Genomic DNA, 15,910 nt, shown 5'->3' on the forward strand with positions numbered 1-15,910 from the left:
TCAGTAGAGAATTTAAACTTGATCTCTGTGTTAAAAGGGGTCTTTCGTCTTATGGATGTTGCAAGGAAAGATTAAGGGTTACTGATAGAATATTGTATCTGTGGGAATGATTGGTGTTGATAGTTGTTAAGATGTTTATTGTGGGTTTATAAAGTGTTAACCGGTTTCATAAATAAACACTGTTTTAATTTAAAAGTAGTTTAACTCTCTGTTGCACTACACCTGTAAAGTAGGCCCGTGCTCTCCCCATAACCATAATCTATTAAAAGTTGTGGGTCAGGTGAACTCCCATGATACTTTGGGGTTCTCTGAACCCTGGCCCATAACAGCATTAATAAATTCTCCCTCACTTTTAATTTGCCAGGATGCTGGTTCCAGCATGATTCGCATGAAGACCGTCCCTTCGGAACATAGAACATAGAACAGTACAGCACAGAACAGGCCCTTCGGCCCTCGATGTTGTGCCGAGCCATGATCACCCTACTCAAACCCACGTATCCACCCTATACCCGTAACCCAACAACCCCCCCTTAACCTTACTTTTAAGGACACTACGGGCAATTTAGCATGGCCAATCTACCTAACCCGCACATCTTTGGACTGTGGGAGGAAACCGGAGCACCCGGAGGAAACCCACGCACACACGGGGAGGACGTGCAGACTCCACACAGACAGTGACCCAGCCGGGAATCGAACCTGGGACCCTGGAGCTGTGAAGCATTTATGCTAACCACCATGCTACCGTGCTGCGAGTGAACCTTTAACAGTGATAACTGCTCTCAGTAGAGAATTTAAACTTGATCTCCGTGTTAAAAGGGGTCTTTCGTCTTATGGATGTTGCAAGGAAAGATTAAGGGTTACTGATAGAATATTGTATCTGTGGGAATGATTGGTGTTGATAGTTGTTAAGATGTTTATTGTGGGTTTATAAAGTGTTAACCGGTTTCATAAATAAACACTGTTTTAATTTAAAAGTAGTTTAACTCTCTGTTGCACTACACCTGTAAAGTAGGCCCGTGTGCTCCCCATAACCATAATCTATTAAAAGTTGTGGGTCAGGTGAACTCCCATGATACTTTGGGGTTCTCTGAACCCTGGCCCATAACAGCATTAATAAATTCTCCCTCACTTTTAATTTGCCAGGATGCTGGTTCCAGCATGATTCGCATGAAGACCGTCCCTTCGGAACATAGAACATAGAACAGTACAGCACAGAACAGACCCTTCGGCCCTCGATGTTGTGCCAAGCCATGATCACCCTACTCAAGCCCACGTATCCACCCTATACCCGTAACCCAACAACCCCCCCCCTTAACCTTACTTTTTTTTTAGGACACTACGGGCAATTTAGCATGGCCAATCCACCTAACCCGCACATCTTTGGACTGTGGGAGGAAACCGGAGCACCCGGAGGAAACCCACGCACACACGGGGAGGACGTGCAGACTCCGCACAGACAGTGACCCAGCCGGGAATCGAACCTGGGACCCTGGAGCTGTGAAGCATTTATGCTAACCACCATGCTACCGTGCTGCAGGGAACAGGTCACCTCTTCCCCAGTACAGGTGCCAATGTCCCATGAATTCAAACCCATTTCTCCTACATCAATCTTTGAGCCCCAGATTTACCTCCTTAATCATATTGATCCTGTGCCAATTAGCTCGTGGCTCAGGTAGTAATCGAGAGATAATTACCTTTTTGGTTCTGCTTTTTAATTTAGCTCGTAGCTGTTCATAGCTGCTTGGCAGAACCTCTGTCCTTGTTCTACCTATGTTGTTGGTACCAATATGGGCCACGACAACTGGGTCTTTCTGCGTGGGTTTCCTCCGGGTGCTCCAGTTTTCTCCCACAGTCCAAAGACGTGCAGGTTAAGTGGACTGTCCATGATAAATTGCCCTTAGTGACCAAAAAGGTTAGGAAGGGTTATTGGGTTACGGGGACAGGGTGGAAGTGAGAGCTTAAGTGGGTCAGTGCAGACTCGATGGGTCGAATGGCCTCGTTCTGCACAGTATGTTCTATGTCTATGTTTACCCTCCAAAAGGTGGAAGAGAAATGAAAAGTTTCAAATGTTTTCACTGTAATTTCACTTCCACCTTCTCTTACCAAATTTCTCTGCAGCCCAGATGAGATATCCTGAACCCGAGCACCAGGCAACACAACTTTCAGGATTCTCGATCCTGGTCCAGAGAACAGTGTCTATGTCCCTAACTATATTATCCACTATTACGACTACATTTCTTTTCTCTCGCCCCACTTGAATGGCTCCCTGTACCATGGTGCTGTGTTCAGTTTGTTCATCCTCCCTGCAGTACCCATTCCCGTCCACAGAGTGAGCAAGAATCTCAAACCTATTGGGCAGGGATAAAGGCTGCGGTAACCCTACCTCCTGGATCCCTCTACCTGCCTAACTCGCAGTTACACCCTCCTGTCCCTGACCACTGGCCAAATTTAAGTTAGTTATTCTAAGGAGTGTGACTGCCTCCTGGAATACAGTATCCAGGTACCTCTCCCCCCTCCCGAATGTGTTGCAGTGTCCAAAGCTCAGACTCCAGCTCATCAACTCTGAGCTGGAGTTCAAGCAACCATCACTTATAACAGACATGGTCACTGGGAACCACACTGGGGGTCCACCAGCTCCCACATCATGCAGAAACAATACATCACCTGACTCCATCTCCATTTTATTTAATTAGTTTTTAATTTGGTTTTTAAACCCTATTTTTTATATTATAAACTGTTTTTTTTAATTGCTCATTATCTCTGAAGACAGCAATTTATAAACTGTAATGAAGTGGGTTTTCAAATTTAAGTTTCTCGACCAGCCAATCAAATCACAGCGTTCCTGTGATGTCACTGTATTTTCCCCAGTCAGAACTCTGTCAGTTTCAGTGAATATACTGCCTAACCTGCTCAGAATTGAATTTCCGAACCTTCCCGAGTTGTTGTTCTCTCTGCTGCTGAAACTGAAGATCTCAGATCCTTCATTTGAAGCCTTTCTTGTGACAATAAGCGATTTTCATTTCATTTCATTTTTTTTCTGCTGGGGTGTCTGGAACTCCTTTCTCGGACTCTGCTCCCTGGAGACTTACCAGTCATTTCTCTCCCTTGTCGCCTCAGCTGCCAGTTCCACCCAACTCCCAGTTTTCACCCAACTCCAAAATGCACTCTCACTCAGCCAAAGCAGCACTCACAGTGCAGAGTACCCAATTCTTGTTTCCAATTAAAGGGCAATTTAGCATGGCCAATTCATCTATGCTGCATATCTTTTCAGGCCAAAATTGAACCTGGAAAAGGGTGAATATTTTGTGGTGTCCCAGCCGGGAGTGGGATGGCTGCCATTTCACAGGGCAGCAACCCATTTCAGTTACTTGGGGGTGCAGGTGGCGTGGGACTGGGCGGGTTCGTAAGTACAATTTTACTAGCTTGATGGGGAGGGTGAAAGCAGACTTGGCAAGGTCGGGTGCAGGCGATTAAAATGAATGCACTGCCACAATTTCTGTTTCTATTTCAGTGCCTGCTGGTCTTTTAACCGAAGGCGATCTTTAGGGAAGTGGAGAGGTCGGCCGGGGGGGGGGGGGGGGGGGGGGAGTTGGGCCTTACCATTGGGCGGCAAATGCAGAAAAGGTGAGGAGTTAGGCTGGTGGTGTTGCGGGAGGAGGGATCCCAGTGGGTTAGGTAGGTCTGTGTAGAGGGTCAGGGTTGAGGGCGCTGGCAATGGCTCCGCCCGCGATGGCCCCAGGCAAGGACTCTGGGCATCCGGTAGTGGTGGCAACTCTTTAAGCTGGGGGCTGGGTCAGGCCAGATGCTGATCAAAGGGAACCACAGGTTTGAGCAGGGGAGGCTGGGTGAGAGGGTTCAGAGATGGAAGGAGAGGGGGTCTTCGTATTAAAATACTTGTTCTTGAAGGGACGTTTTGCCAAGTTGGAAGAGTTGGGGCAGAAGTATGAACTGGGGCAAAGGGAAGGGTTTAGGTGGCTGCAGCTGTGAGATTTTGCTCGGAAGGAGGTTCAGAGCTTCCCAATACCGCCAACCCCTTCATTGTTTGAAGAGGTATTGACGGCAGGGGGAATGGAGAAGGGGGTGGTGTCGGTGATCTACAGAACGATTTTGGGGGAAGATGGGGTGTCCAAGGAGAGGATTAAAGTCAAGTAGGAGGAAGAGTTGGAGGAAGTTATGGAGGACGGTCTGTGGTGTAAGGTGCTCTGGAGGGTGAACGCCTCAACCTCGAGAGCGAGGTTAGGGCTGATACAGCTGAAGGTCGTGTATAGGGCACACCTCACGAGGGCAAGGATGAGCGGGTGCTTTGAGGGAGTGGAGGACATAGTTGAGCGATGTCGGAGTAGCCCTGAAAACACAAACATATATTTTGGTCCTGTGCGAAACTGGAGAGGTATTGGAGGGAGGTTTTCAGTACCATGTTGGGGGTACTACACATAAACTTGGAACCAGGGCCTCTAGAAGCCATTTTCAGGGTGTCGGACCGGCTAGGGCTGCAGGCGAGTGCGACGGCAGGTGTTTTAGCCTTTGGCTCGGCGATTGTCCAGAGGTCCTGTTGGGGTGGAGGTCAGCTTCTCCAACCTGATCCTTGGCTTGGCGGGGAGAGTTACTTGAATTTCTGACTCTCGAGAAGACGAAATTTGAGCTGAGGTGATGAAGGAGGGGTTCTACAATTCATGGGACAGTTTATTATGCACTTTCGGGAATTGGCTGCCATTGAACCTTGCGGAGGGAGGGATGGGGGCTGGGATTATTGTTGTTTCTGATTACACTGTTTACTGATTGACTGTTAATTTTTAACCTGGAACACATGGTGGATTTTTTGAGTCTGTGTATTGAGGGGGTGCTGTTTTTGTTTGAGGAATTATTACATTATTTGCTTTTTTGTTTGTTTTTTTCTATTGTTGTTTATTTGATGAAAAGGTTGAAAATGAGAATAAAAAGATTTTTTTTGTTTTTGTTTTAAAAAAGCTTTACCCTTCCTTTCGCCCCCCCCCCCCCCCCCCCCAACCCAATTTGCTAGTTTAACGTCCTTGGGACCACCCTTTCTATAATTTCCGCCAGAACATTAGTCCCAGATAGGTTCAGGTGGAAATCATCCCAAAGGTACAGATCCCTCCTGCCCCAATACTGACGGCACAGGGGTGGCACGGGAGCACACTGGTTAGCACTGTTGCTTCACAGCTCCAGGGTCCCAGGTGTGATTCCAAGCTTGGGTCACTGTCTGTGCGGAGTCTGCACGTTCTGCCTGTATATGCGTGGGTTTCGTCCGGGTGCTCTAGTTTCCTCCCACAAATCCTGAGAAACGTGCCTGTCAGGTGAATTAGACATTCTGAATTCTTCCTATGTGTACCCGAACAGGGGCCAGAGTGTGGTGACTCGGGGATTTTCACAGTAATTTCATTGCAGTGTTAATGTAAGCCTACTTTCTTGTGACAATAAAGATTATTATTATTATTATGCCTGTGCTCCATGAAATGGAACCCCTGTTTCCGTACCATTTCTTTAGCACGTATTTACTTCCCTAATTTTATCATCCCTTTGCTAATTTGCACGTGGCTTGGGTATTAATCTAGAGATTATAAACCTTGAGGACCCATTCTTTAATTTTATTCCTAGTTCTTGATAATCCCCAAACAATCCTGATAATCCCCAATCTTTCCTAGTCTGCCTTTGTTGTTTGTCCCAACAGGGACCACAACAACAGGATTCTCTCCCTCCCACACCAATATCCTTTCAAGCCGGTTAGAGATGTCCCTCACCCTGGAACCAGGCAGGCAACATACCATGGGGGACTCTCAGTCCTGCTTGCAAAGGATGCTATTGGTTCCCTTAATTACAGCTACCACTTATTATTTTTGCTTCCCCCCACTTGAATGGCCGCCTGCACCATGGTGCAGTAGTCAGCTAGCCCATCCTCCCTGCAGCTCTTTTCCTCATCCATACAGGGAGCAAGTACCTCGTACCTGTTGGACAAGGTCAAGGGCAGAGGGTCCTCCATTTCTGAATTCAGGATCCCTCTACCTGTCTCACTCACACCATGCTGGAATTGGAGGTACTTAATCTAGGGGGTGTGACCGTCCCCGGGAACAAAGTGTCCAGGTAACTCCCCCCTCCTCGATGTCGCTGCCATTACTGAAGCTCAGACTCCAATCATCAGTTCCGAGCCAAAATTCGTTGAGCAACAAACACTTGCTGCAGATGTGGTCACTTCAGCTCACAATGGGATCTGCCAGCTCCCACGTCATGCAGCGAAAGCACATTGCCTGCCCAGCATTAAATTAATTAGTAAATTAATTTGTTTTGCAGTATGTTTTTTTTAAATTTAGCATAGACATACCATCAGCCAATTAAGTCACAGCTTTACTGTGATGTCAGTTTTTCCAGCTTCAGTGGAACCCCTGATACCCACTGCTCCAATATTCCGTCCTCTGTGAATGTCCGGCTCCACCCGCTCTCCGTGAATGTCCGGCTCCACCCGCCCTCCTTCAAGCTCCGGCTCCACCCGCCCTCCTTCAAGCTCCGGCTCCACCCGCCCTCCTTCAAGCTCCGGCTCCACCCGCCCTCCTTCAAGCTCCGGCTCCACCCGCCTCCTTCAAGCTCCGGCTCCACCCGCCTCCTTCAAGCTCCGGCTCCACCCGCCCTCCTTCAAGCTCCGGCTCCACCCGCCCTCCTTCAAGCTCCGGCTCCACCCGCCCTCCTTCAAGCTCCGGCTCCACCCGCCCTCCTTCAAGCTCCGGCTCCACCCGCCCTCCTTCAAGCTCCGGCTCCACCCGCCCTCCTTCAAGCTCCGGCTCCACCCGCCCTCCTTCAAGCTCCGGCTCCACCCGCCCTCCTTCAAGCTCCGGCTCCACCCGCCCTCCTTCAAGCTCCGGCTCCACCCGCCCTCCTTCAAGCTCCGGCTCCACCCGCCCTCCTTCAAGCTCCGGCTCCACCCGCCCTCCTTCAAGCTCCGGCTCCACCCGCCCTCCTTCAAGCTCCGGCTCCACCCGCCCTCCTTCAAGCTCCGGCTCCACCCGCCCTCCTTCAAGCTCCGGCTCCACCCGCCCTCCTTCAAGCTCCGGCTCCACCCGCCCTCCTTCAAGCTCCGGCTCCACCCGCCCTCCTTCAAGCTCCGGCTCCACCTGCCCTTCTTCAATCTCCGGCTCCTCACGCCCTCCTTCAATCTCCGGCTCCACCCGCCCTCCTTCAAGCTCCGGCTCCACCCGCCCTCCTTCAATCTCCGGCTCCTCGCGCCCTCCTTCAATCTCCGGCTCCTCACGCCCTCCTTCAAGCTCCAGCGCCCTCCTTCAATCTCCGGCTCCTCGCGCTCTCCTTCAATCTCCGGCTCCTCACGCCCGCCTTCAATCTCTGGCTCCTCGCGCCCTCCTTCAAGCTCCGGCTCCACCCGCCCTCCTTCAAGCTCCGGCTCCACCCGCCCTCCTTCAATCTCCGGCTCCACCCGCCCTCCTTCAATCTCCGGCTCCACCCGCCCTCCTTCAATCTCTGGCTCCACCCGCCCTCCTTCAAGCTCCGGCTCCACCCACTCTCCTTCAAGCTCCGGCTCCACCCGCCCTCCTTCAATCTCTGACTCTACCCGCTCTAATAAAACACAGAACCGTACAGGCCCTTCATCCCACGATGTTGTGCCGAACTAGTCTGAAACAAAGATCAAATCAACTTACTCCCAATCATTCTTGTGCACTCCATATGCCTCCAATAACCGCTTGATAGTTCCTGAAGTGTCCAACTCCACTACCATAGCTGGGAGTGCGTTCCACACCCTAACCACTCTCTGAGTAAAGATCCTACTTCTGACATCCCTCCTTTACCTTCCACCATGAACCTTATAGTTATGCCCCCCTGTAACAGCTACATCCACCCGAGGTAAACGTCGCTGAACGTCCACTCTTATCTATCCCTCTCATCATCTTATACACCTCAATTAAGTCACCTCTCATCCTCCTTCGCTCCAATGAGAAAAGCCCTAGCTCCCTCAACCTTTCCTCATAAGACCTACCCTCCAATCCAGGCAGCATCTTGGTAAATCTCCTTTGCACCCGTTCCAATGCTTCCACATCCTTCCTATAATGAGGTAACTAGAACTGCACACAATACTCCAAATGTGGTCTAACCAAGGTCTTGTACAGTTGCAGCATAACCTCATGGCTCTTAAACTCAATCCCCCTGTTAATAAATGCTAACACACTATAGGCTTTCTTCACGGCTCTATCCACTTGGGTGGCAACTTTCAGAGATCTATAGACATGAACTCAGAGATCTCTCTGCTCCTCCACATTCCTCAGAACCCTGCAATCCGCATTCAAATTTGTCCTACCAGAATGAATCTCCGGCTCCTCCCGCTCTCCGTGAATTTCGAGCTCCTCCCGCTCTCCGTGAATCTCTGGCTCCTCTCGTCATAGAACATAGAACAGTACAGCACAGAACAGGCCCTTCGGCCCTCAACGTTGTGCCGAGCCATGATCACCCTACTCAACCCACGTATCCACCTTATACCCGTAACCCAACAACCCCCCCCTTAACCTTACTTTTATTAGGACACTACGGGCAATTTATCATGGCCAATCCACCTAACCCGCACATCTTTGGACTGTGGGAGGAAACCGGAGCACCCGGAGGAAACCCACGCAGAGACGGGGAGGACGTGCAGACTCCACACAGACAGTGACCCAGCCGGGAATCGAACCTGGGACCCTGGAGCTGTGAAGCATTTATGCTAACCACCATGCTACCCTGCTGCCCCTCTGTGCTCGTCCTCTGTGAATCTCCAGCTCTACCCGTTTTCCTTGAAACTCCGGCTCCCCAAGCACTCTCCTTCAATCTCCGGCTCCTCCCACTCTCCATGAATGTCCAGTTCCTCCCACTCTCCATGAATGTCCAGCTCTACCTGCTCTCCTTGAATCTCCGGCTCTACCCGCTCTCCCTGAATCTCCGGCTCTACCCGCTCTCCCTGAATCTCCGGCTCTACCCAAGCTCTTTGAATCTCCAATCCTCTAGAACTAAATCTAATATTGTCTGTCCCCTTGTTGCAACTAGAACATAGTGCTGCAGGAAACTTTTTTTATTTGTCCTTGGGATGTGGCCATCGTTGACTGGGTCCATCATTTGTTGCCCAGCACTAATTGCCCTTGAACTGGGTGGCTTGTTAGGCCATTTCAGTGGGGGGCAGTTTAAGTTTTGCCCCGCCCCTTCTTTGGGGAAGATCGCATTCAGGTGAGGCGGTAGGGAACCTAATGGTCCAGACCCCATGGCCTCCGCTCAGGTTATAGCAAGCAGTCACTCTCACACCCCTCTCAGTGACCACTCTGATATCTCAGACAGACTGTGAGAGAAAGGGGAGGAGCAAATCTGACTGACAAAAAATACACTCCCATAAACCCAGACACAGCAAGCACAGCACGAAAACACTGGGCTCAATCAGCACTGTCTGCAATCAGTTCCAATTAATGTTGGTCATTAACGGGAAAACTCTCCCTTACTGTATTTAATATTCAGAATTGTGTCACTCACCTTAATTTCACTTTGTGCCTCATCCAGGCTCAGCAATGTGTGGGATTTATGTTTCCCTATTATTGCACAGGAAACACACACACACTCTGCATCATCCTTACAGTAAAACTTCAGGATTTCTTTATGGTCGGTACACTGTCTATCTGCAAGGTCAGTCACAGGCTCAATTAGGGTGTGATCTTTGTAGGCCCCTTTCAGTAAATGTGGTTTTAAATGAAGGGAGCAAAATGAAGCTGAACAACTCAGACAGGTCTTCACAGCTGGGGTTGGATTCTCGATGCAGTATTCACACACGACATGAGCTGAATCAGCAAGAGGCTGTGAGCGGTTATATTTTTCCACAATATTACACAGAGTGAAGTTTCTCTCCAGACTGGGCCTGGTCTTGAATTCCCTCCGACACTGAGGACACGCAAACCCTTCTGTGCCTGCTGAGTGGGCCCAAACTCCCTCAATACATTTCAAACAGAAACTGTGCTGACAGGGTAATGCCACCGGATCCTGGTACACCTGGAGACATACAGCACAGGTTAATTCATCCTCGAAATCTCCAGCCTGCATTCTTATAGATCCTGAAGTGATTCCATAGAGCACCGGAGAGACTGAGAACAGAGCAGGAAGTGACATTCTTATAAACATGCAGTACAGGGAGTGACAAAGTTAGTTTCACTTTCAGGCCTCACTCTGGCTGAAGATTAACCCATTGATACCGGCAGCAGCAGTTCTGAACCAGAATCTGAAAAATTAGATTGTAATTTTACAATATGGAGCCAGAATACAGCAATCTGAGCTCAGTAAACACAGACCCCAAACTAATCAGCTCAGACCAGACCCAAAATAGTTTAATGAATAAATTAAAACTGGTCTAAAGAGGTAAAATAATCTTTGCAAATCCTGCAGAGAGGAAGGTGAAGGCGCTCTCTGTGAGGAATAGAAAAATATACTGAAAAAGTTAAATTTTCATCAGAGGGGTAAAGAGATTTGAAAAAGCAAATCAGAGGTTAAAAGCCCCAGTAAATTCAACATCAAACAACACTGAGCTGTAACAACAAAGACAAAATAATGTTGGACTATAAACTCGACACCTCCCCACCCCCACTCCGACATCCCTTACCCCAGCCTTCCCTTCAATCGCTTCCATCCCCAAGCTTCCCCACCCTGGCTGCCTCTCCGCTGACTCGGCCTTTCTTCCCTCCCCCGGCCTCTCCGTCCTGGCCACCATTTCCTCATCCCCAGACCTCCAACTAACGTCCAGGGCTCCCATCCGCTGGCCATTCTGCTATCACCACGGGCCCTCCTCCCCTCCCCTCCCTTCCTGGCCACCATTGCCCAATCCCCCCACCCCTCCCATCCAATCTCCTCCCATTCGATGGCCTCCTCTTGCCCGCCCCATGCTCAGGGGCTGACTTAGATCACTGGGCTAAATCGCTGGCTTTTAAAGCAGACCAAGCAGGCCAGCAGCACGGTTCAATTCCCGTATCAGCCTCCCCGGACAGGCGCCGGAATGTGGCTACTAGGGGCTTTTCACAGTAACTTCATTGAAGCCTACTCGTGACAATAAGCGATTTTCATTTTTTAATTTCATTTTCTGTGGTAAACTACGTTATTGCATTATATGTATTGTATTGTGAATGTCTTGGCTTGTCCAGGCTGGCTCCGCCTGTGGCTCCTTCCCTCAGTCTTATGTATAAAGGTGGCAGGTCCCCGCCTCCGGACCCAGTTCGGGTCCAGGGGCAGGAGGCTTGCTGTTTAGTGTATTAAAGCCTCAGTTACGTTCATCGCTCGTCGTGTGTTATTGATGGTGTATCAGCTCCTCTCACCCGTCCTCCACTCCACACCCCATCCCGGCCCTAGCTTCCCCATCCTCATTCCACTATCTTCCCCTGGCCTCCACCCACCCCAGCCTTCCATGCACCCTCCACAACCCCAGCCTCCCATGCCCCCTCCCCAACCCCCGCCTCCCCTCCCCTGCCTTCCATTGGAAATGGAAAGAATTCAATGACAGATCAAGTAGCTTGAACATGAAAAAGAATTAAAGCAGCTTGAGTACGAAATGAAGGAAAAAGAAACGGAGAGAGAAGAAAGGGAAAAAGAACAAATAACCCTAGCAGAACTAAAAGAGAGAGAAAGGGAGGTACAGAACAGGGGAAAAGAAAAGGCGAGGGAAGAAAGGGGAAAAGAGAATTTCCCCAGCAGAACAAAAAGCAAGAGAAAGAGAGGTACAGATCTGGGAAAAAGAAAAAGAGAGAGAGGAAAAAGAAAAAGAGAGAATTTGAACTTCAGAAACTGACCATGAAATGCGAAAGTCAGTTAAAATTGGCAGAGGTAAAGAGAACTGTACAGTCTGAGGATAGTGAGAAAGAGAGTCATAGCCGAATACATGGTGGGAATCTATTTCAATATGTCCAAGCATTGCCAAGGTTTGATGAGAAGGATGAATAAGCCTTTTTCATTTAATTTGAGAAGGTAGCTAAACAAATGAAATGGCCACAGGACATGTGGGTATTACTGATTTAAACAGAATTGGTAGGTAGAGCTAGTGAAGTGTTTGCATCACTATCAGAGGAGATATCTGGGACATATGAGGAGGTGAAAAAATCCATCTCCTGGACCAAACGTGGTCTACATGTTTGCCTTGGAGACGTCCCTGGGCTTGCACCTGGTGAGAGATAGGGTCCGTTTGGCGAAAGATTACGCCAGGGACCCACTGGGCATCACCAGCAAAATTCCGAACGAACACTGGGTCACTGGGCGCAAACTGCTGAATTGGCCGATGCCGAGAAAAACCCTGTCCCTGCCGTTCTTGTGTGCACCGTACTTTTGCGCCAATGTCCGGGAAAACCATGCTAAGGCGGGTGCGAAGTCTCCGGCCCATTCGGAGTTCTGCGGGAGCTACCCCAGTCACCGCATGGGGGGGTGGTCCTATATGAAAACAAAAAACAAACCGGTTTCGTAACCATCGACCTGGAAGACTGCTTCTTTAGGCCTCGTTTGAATGTCTGCACTGCGCTCTCCGCCAACCCATTTGAAGCCGAGTGGTAAGGGGCAGTGCAAATATGGCGAATGCCATTCATCTTCATGAACCTCGCAAACTCCTCACTTGTGAACGGAGTGCCGTTGTCCGTGACCAGCACCTCGGGGAGGCCATGCATACTGAAAGACAAACGCATCTTCTCGATTGTTGCGCAGGACCTTGTGCCTACCATCTTATGCACCTCTAGCCATTTAGACTGGGCATCGATTAATAGAAGGAACATGGATCCTTGAAAAGGGCCGGCGAAATCCGCATGCAAGCGTGCCCAAGGCCGCCCTGGCCTTTCCCAGTGATGTAGGGGCGCGGCCGGCGGAAGTTTCTGATGCTCCTGGCAAATGGAGCAGTTTTGGGCCACCTTCTCAATGTCGGTGTCGAGGCCTGGCCACCAGACATAACTCCGGGCCAACATTTTCATTTTGGTCACACCTGGATGCCCATTGTGCAAGTCTCTCAGTATCAGCTCCTGTCCTTTTTGCAGGACAATCACACGCGTCCCCCCACAAGAGGATGCCGTTTTCCACGCTGAATTCGGACAGCTTGGAGGAAAATGCCCACCTGGGAGCTGTCTGTGCTGCCCACCGTACAGGACTATGTGCCGAACCTTTGACAGGACTGGCTCTGTCTGGGTCCACTCACGGATCTGTGATGCCGTGACAGGCAAGGTGTCCATAAAATTTAGGGTTGCAACCACCTCACCGGTCGTGGGGGTCGACATGGGGCCGGTCGATAAAGGCAATCGGCTCAGTGCATCGGCATTCGCTATCTGGGTTCCTGGTTTGTGCTCCAGAGAATACCCGTATGCCGCGAGCAACAAAGCCCAGCGCTGGATCCGTGCGGAGGCAATGGGCGGTATTGGCTTATCCTCTCTGAAAAGTCCCAGCAGAGGCTTATAATCAGTCACGATAGTGAAGTGGCGGCCATACACGTACTGGTTGAAACGTTTCACCGCAAAGACCACTGCCAGGCCCTCCTTCTCGATCTGCGCGTACTTTTTTTCCGCTGCAGTCAATGTGCGGAAGGCGAAAGCTATCAGCCGCTTGGCCCCATTCTCCATCTTGTGGGACAGGACGGCCCCAATACCATACGGGGATGCATCACATGTGACGAGCAAAGGCTTTCCAGGATCATAGTGGGTTATTAACCCAGACGACAATAATTATTGTTTTACCCGCCGGAAAGCGGTTTCTTGCGGCTGACCCCAAACCCAGGTGTGATTCTTCTTTAGCAGGAGGTGCAACGGGGCCAGCGTAGTTGCCAGATTGGGGAGGAACTTCCCATAATAGTTTACGAGTCCAAGAAAAGAACGAAGATACGAAGTGTCAGTCGGGGCAGGGGCATGTTGAATCGCGCACACCTTCTCTGCGACGGGATGCAAACCTTCGCGATCCACCCGATAACCCAGGGAGACTACTTCCTTCGCCTGAAAGACGCACTTTGTGCAACGTAAATGGACTCCAGCCTCCAAAAAGCGTCTAAGGACAGCCTCCAAATTTTCCAAATGTTCCTGCTCCGACGTCCCGGTGATCAAAACGTCATCTAACGAGACAGCGACACGCGGTAAACCTCTCAAAATGCTCTCCATAACATGTGGAGAAATAGCGCAGGCAGAGGATATTCCAAAGGGCAAACGTGTATACTCATACAGGCCCCGTGTATATTAATCGTTACATATGGCCGGGAGGCAGAGTCCAGCTCCAACTGTAGGCAGTGACGGACTGGCCAGGGTGTCAGCTTGCCCGATGGCAAGTGGGCCCCTGATGAAGTGGGCCCCTATATCAAATAGAAATGCAATAAAGAAACAAACACAGACAACTGTTTTAGTAATAAAAAGGAATAAGAAAAAAAAGAGAACAGGACACAAATAAGCAGTGCATGAAAAGGAACGAAGCAGGGGAGGTAGTGGAAGGATGTGGAATGGGGGGCCTGGGTCGGGCATAATTAAGGAAATTCCATGTTTTCAGCAAGAATGTGTGAATTTAAAGATAAAGTTACAATTCGTGATTTGAGATGGTCGGCAACTTCAAAGGATATCAAGCAGTAGTCTTGGTTCAGCCGGTTCATCGGTCCGGGGCCCGGAGAGCCATGAAGGGGCCCGTGAATCTCTGAAGGGCCCTTAAAAATTATAATTAATTAGATAAATAAATCTCCAACTTCTTTCCTGAGATTTGTATTCTAACTTAATAAAATATAATTGTTTTTAAAAAGAGCAATACCAAATAAAAATGCAATAAAGAAACAAACAAATAATCACTCAGTGTATGAAGGAACGAAGCAGTGTTAAACGGATGTGAAAAGGAGTGGAGGGGGGGTGGGCTGGTTCACCCGGGTCGGACATAGTTGGAAATCCACGTTTTCAGCAAGAGTGTGTGAATTTAAAGATAAAGTTACAGTTCGTGATTTGAGATGGTCGGCAACTTGAAAGGATATCAAGCAGTACATAGGGTCGTGAGGTCACCGAAAAGGAGATGCCCACTTACCATCGGGCAAGCTGACACCCTGGCCAGTGAATCATGAGGTCAAAGATATTGAAGTGATAAGCCATGATCGGTAAACTCAAAGGGTTACAACTTGTAACACTACACTGGTATCAAACTGGACATGTTAACTTTGGTCGTGGGACCATTCTTAATGTCTTACTATAGTCGGACCAAACTTCTAAGTTTCAACAGTTGTCTCAGTTGCTTGCTGGTGTGAACACTAGACAGTGGATTGTCTCCTCTTCTGAAGCTGCATAGGCCACAGTAGTATTGACTAATGAACATAGCCTATCGAAGTGTAAGTAAGTTATTTTATATTCTTTATCAAGTAGGGGTTTATCTGGCGTTCCTTCAAGTTATTCTTGCAATCATCAATATTCATTTTTCCCAATGTGGGCTATTTTTAATTAAGTTTTTATTTCAGGAATATTACCCCTACCAGCATGTAAAAGAAAAAGCATAAATCTGGGTCACTAAAACGCAAAGAACAAAAATAAGCAGAAAGGAAGGAATCAGCCAAGCGATGCAGGCCTATTACAGAGTTTATAATACCACAAGCACAATCCACATCAATATCCAGTTCTGCAACAAATAATCAAGAAGCAAGAAACAATGCTCGTGGTGATGATGCAATGACATGCGAGTCACAAGAACAGAGAAGAGCTACTTTGAGTGTAGAGACAAATACAAGTGCATCCATTACTAATCAACCCAGGCCCAATATTTCTTCTGGCTTCCTTGTTCCGGTATCTGTACTGCCTGTAGTTGCAACATCTGAACACATAGCTTCAACTAGTGACAGGGAATCAGATATTCCTTCAAGCATAAATGACTTGGTTTCTGAAGCACATCCTGTAAATGAACCTACGCAAGAAAATGAAAGATCAATTAC

The 15,910-nt window shown here is 49.1% G+C and overlaps 1 protein-coding gene across 1 annotated transcript in view; it reads right to left on the reverse strand.

The window, feature by feature from the left end:
- LOC119965034 (E3 ubiquitin/ISG15 ligase TRIM25-like) overlaps positions 1-10,138 on the reverse strand; it is a 39,334-nt gene extending 29,196 nt beyond the window's left edge. Inside the window, exon 1 of the mRNA XM_038795245.1 lies at positions 9,508-10,138. Within this exon, the coding sequence (XP_038651173.1) occupies positions 9,508-10,134 (627 nt within the window). The 5' untranslated portion in view covers positions 10,135-10,138. The remainder of the gene's footprint in view (positions 1-9,507) is intronic.
- Between the last annotated feature and the right edge of the window lie 5,772 nt (positions 10,139-15,910).

The sequence above is a fragment of the Scyliorhinus canicula genome, chromosome 4, assembly GCF_902713615.1.
Source record: "Scyliorhinus canicula chromosome 4, sScyCan1.1, whole genome shotgun sequence".
NCBI lineage: Eukaryota > Metazoa > Chordata > Chondrichthyes > Carcharhiniformes > Scyliorhinidae > Scyliorhinus > Scyliorhinus canicula.